The sequence below is a fragment of the Austrofundulus limnaeus genome, unplaced genomic scaffold, assembly GCF_001266775.1.
Source record: "Austrofundulus limnaeus strain Quisiro unplaced genomic scaffold, Austrofundulus_limnaeus-1.0 Scaffold330, whole genome shotgun sequence".
NCBI lineage: Eukaryota > Metazoa > Chordata > Actinopteri > Cyprinodontiformes > Rivulidae > Austrofundulus > Austrofundulus limnaeus.
In genome coordinates this window covers 425,625-429,427 of record NW_013952732.1, presented here as the reverse complement: position 1 = coordinate 429,427, position 3,803 = coordinate 425,625, and the positions used below count along the sequence as shown (strand labels likewise).

General features: G+C 37.0%; 1 protein-coding gene across 1 annotated transcript; it reads right to left on the bottom strand.

The window, feature by feature from the left end:
* Positions 1 to 1,246: 1,246 nt before the first annotated feature.
* ntaq1 (N-terminal glutamine amidase 1) lies at positions 1,247 to 3,777 on the bottom strand. Its single transcript, XM_014022438.1, has 6 exons — positions 3,682 to 3,777; positions 3,186 to 3,285; positions 2,271 to 2,321; positions 2,051 to 2,199; positions 1,853 to 1,977; positions 1,247 to 1,770 (listed from the first exon to the last, which is right to left on the bottom strand). Exons 1-6 carry the CDS (start codon positions 3,741 to 3,743, stop codon positions 1,634 to 1,636), a joined length of 624 nt encoding a protein of 207 aa, XP_013877892.1. The 5' UTR covers positions 3,744 to 3,777; the 3' UTR covers positions 1,247 to 1,633.
* Between the last annotated feature and the right edge of the window lie 26 nt (positions 3,778 to 3,803).

Genomic DNA, 3,803 nt, shown 5'->3' with positions numbered 1-3,803 from the left:
GTGTGTGTGTGTGTGTGTGTGTGTGTGTATAAAGTGACGGGGCAGGAGCGGAAGGAGGTTCTTAAAGAGACAGAGGCCAATTTCAAGGTTTTTAGAAGAGGAAGTGATGAGAAGATAAGTTTATTTTCTATTTAAACATAAAAACAGCATTTTAATAACTATTGGTGACATAGATACTTTATTATGGTAAAGTATTTAAATATATGCCTGAGAAACACATAATATTGCCCCTTTAAAATACTGAGCTACTGATACTGATGTTCATCTGGTAAGCTTGAACTATTATGGCTTGTTTTAATACAAATGCATCGTAGCAGCATGCATTCAGTACACGTTTGTCATTTGTGCCAAACCTTGGGTTTGCAATTTTTTTTTGTTTTACACTACGTAAATTTCCAACTTCTGTAAAAATAGGAGGGAGATTATTTCACCATATTACATTAAAACGGTCTCCAAACAATATTATCATTTATCACAATAATTTTGGAGACAATTTATCATCYGTCAAAATTTGTTATCGTGACAGGCCTACGACTGAGCCTTTCGGGGATGCTCACTTTGCACTCAACACTTTCCAATTAACCTGATGTGCTCCAAACAGGTGGGTTTTTTTGAGAACTCCTTTACTTTTCCAGTCTTTTGTTGCCCATGTCTGAGCTATTTTAGAACTTGTTACAAGCATCAAAWTCAAAATGCATGAATATTCACAAAAAAAGGACTTTAAATTTAATCTGCTTGAACGTTAAATATCTTGTCTTGGTAGTGTATTCAGTTGAATWAATGTTCTAATACTGGACTGACAGGAAAATTGGGGTGGAATTGAATTGCTTTGTGGYTGAAATATGCTGAGCAGCTGCCTTTCTCTTTCTTCCAGTAAATGATTTGAAAGTAGACACTTGATCCTCCTCATTACTAACATGTCTTACTAACCACTCCTGTAAAACAAACTGTATAAAGGTGTGTTTTTGTAGCTGAACAAGTTGTACCCATCTTCTATTTAATTGCAATGGTTTAAAATAACTTCAAAACAGTTTCTCTTTCTTTATTCACATGAAGAACAAACCTGCAGATGAAAGGAGCTCATTTGAACTTTAAAGTTTAACATCAAGTAAGAATTTGGACTTTAAAATCTGAACAAATTTAAATGTTTCCATTAGAGCAAGCTTCAGTAGCWGGCTAACTTCATCTTAAATATTCTTTAAGGCTGATTTAACAGATTTAAAGAAAGGGAAAGCTGAGTCAGGCYGCAGACTGAAAAAGAAAATACTATTTTTATTATGTCTGAATCAAAGATCAGGGTAAAAACATGACCAACAGTTAAGTGAGTATGACAAAAATTACAGAGGTGATGTCAGAAAAATAAATATTTTATTTTCCGGGCTGATCTGTGCAGAGAGTATTGTTAAACTGAGCATCGTTGTGTTTCGGGTTAAATGAGCTGATATGAATGTAGTGAAGCTCAGGAGAGCTGAGTCGTCTCACAGTTCCACACAAAAACTAAAGTTTGTTGTTAAGTCTTTATCTCTTGGTCAGATTGGACTAAATGTTCATTATGACCTGAAGGAAACTCCAACATTTCCAACTCAAGAACGTCTGGAGCAAAAACATAAATAAGCAAATAAAAAAATGGCACCTAACGAGATGCAGATGATGAAGATGATGATGCTGGATTTCCTATATATTTCTGMAGAAACTGATTCAGACTGAAGACGGTCCCCCAGCCGACAGCAGGGTTCATGCTGATGAAGTCGTCCAGGTTCATCTGACACTCTGAGGAGGAAACACATCATAGCAAGATGACGTCATAATTTTTATATGTGTTTATTATAAAACAAGCCAAACTTTACGTTACCTTCGGTTTGTATGGGGGGGTAAGAGGGAGGGGGCATCTTCCAGGTCCCGTCGGGGTTCTTCATGTGAGACCGATCAGACGCAAAGCTCAACAGGAAACTGTCTGCAGGAATCACGCGCAGCTTCCTGTCACAGACACATGCAGATGTTACGGCGAACTCACTCAGGTGCGTCGCCTTCGGGGCTCAGCCGTTTTTACCTGTGGTACTCAGGTTTGAGTTGGCGGTCTGAGCGGAAAGCCTGAGCGCCGTAGAGCCTCAGGCTGCAGGGAAACGGCAGCTCCGTGTCCAGGTCGTAAACCATCGAGTCCGACTGAAGACCCACCTGCAGCAGGATCACGTGGTAATCCTGAAACACGCAGTGAGGCAGTTAATGATGTCATCATAATACTGTTGGAATATAAATATAGTATCACAGACCCAAACCACAGGCAGGTCACCATGTCCAGACTTCTGCTTCCACAGAGGAATCTAAGAGAAAACATCACGGATTTTTAGATTTAGGAGAAGAAAGGTGGTTTTAAAAATACAAAATATTTCTAATAAACATTAAAGATCTTAATTTTTATTTAGCATAAAATAATCTAAGTCTAAAACTAAAAAGGTTAGGGCTTCAGCTTGAGAAACGACAAATTAGTAACCGTTCTGGTCAAAYCATGTAATCGACATTACGCACAATCTCACGCAATAATGTGAAACCTTACAAGAGGTGTAAGCATTCAGGGTATGTGTTGAGGATGACTCTCAGCTACTACCACACCAAACYGTAGCTCAATATCTGTTTAAGTGACTGAGTTACAGCCATGTTTGTGTTGCCAAAGGTCAGTTACCGTTGGTGGCCATCTTGATCTGATTCTTAAGTGTATTCAGCTGTGGACCCAACGATTACTTTCTGAAAGTGTGTTTCATGAGATATTTTGCTAACAGACAAAAATAATGTTCAAGTAACACAGGAAGAAACATTAATACTGCTTCACTTTTGAAGGTTTACAGAACATGATGTTTTTATAGATCCCAGTGATGATTCATAAAATATGAAGATTTTTTAATCACTTAAAGATGTTTTTTCAGATATTTGATTGAGCCCAGTCTTGATCATCCAGACTGGGTGGTTTATTCAATCAGTTCTCTAAACAGCAAACACACAAGTATTGAAATGACCTCGAGAAATCAAATCAACTTTAAAATTAATCACTAATAGTTAACCGCTTTAATAAACACATGAAAACAGTACAACAGATTAGGTTGTTTATGTTATTACGTATTGGTTTATTTGAGTTATTAGCAACGACTGTCAGATATTTGCATGTTTTTGTCCCAGCAGTATCTTCTCACCATTCTGTTGTCATTAGAGATGAAAACCACAAACAGCTGCTCCAGTGAAGCAGTTCTCTCTGTTTTAACAAACTCACACAGCTTCCAAACATTTTCTTCACTGCAAAACAAAGAAGAAATAGGAAGAGCTTGACTCCAAGATAAGCAGATTTAATTTACTGACAGGGTTCAACACTGAGACATTATAAAGATGTTATATTAAAATCTGTACAGCACATTTAAACATATTTACGAAAATTATCCTGGTTTGCTGTCATGTAAAATTTGGGAACGTTACCCTAAATAAACAAGTAAATAAATCAATAAAGGTCGAGGCTGCAATTTCATAGTTATGACTTTACAGGAATAGCATGGTTTAKCTGTTAGTTCATGTATTGTTTCATACATTACTGATATTTTTATTGTATGAAAYTTCATAAATGTTAAATAATTAAATGAAGTGTGCAATTATATCTGCGTTATATCGCTTTAAGACAGATAATATAAACAAATTTACCAGTAACAGCTGGTGTAAACACAGTTTTCTCGGCTCGGAGTAATTTGGTCTTCAGCTTTCATGGTCCGGTGTCACACCGAAACCGTTCCGGCGGAAACACGTGACTGATGTCAATTAAAAGC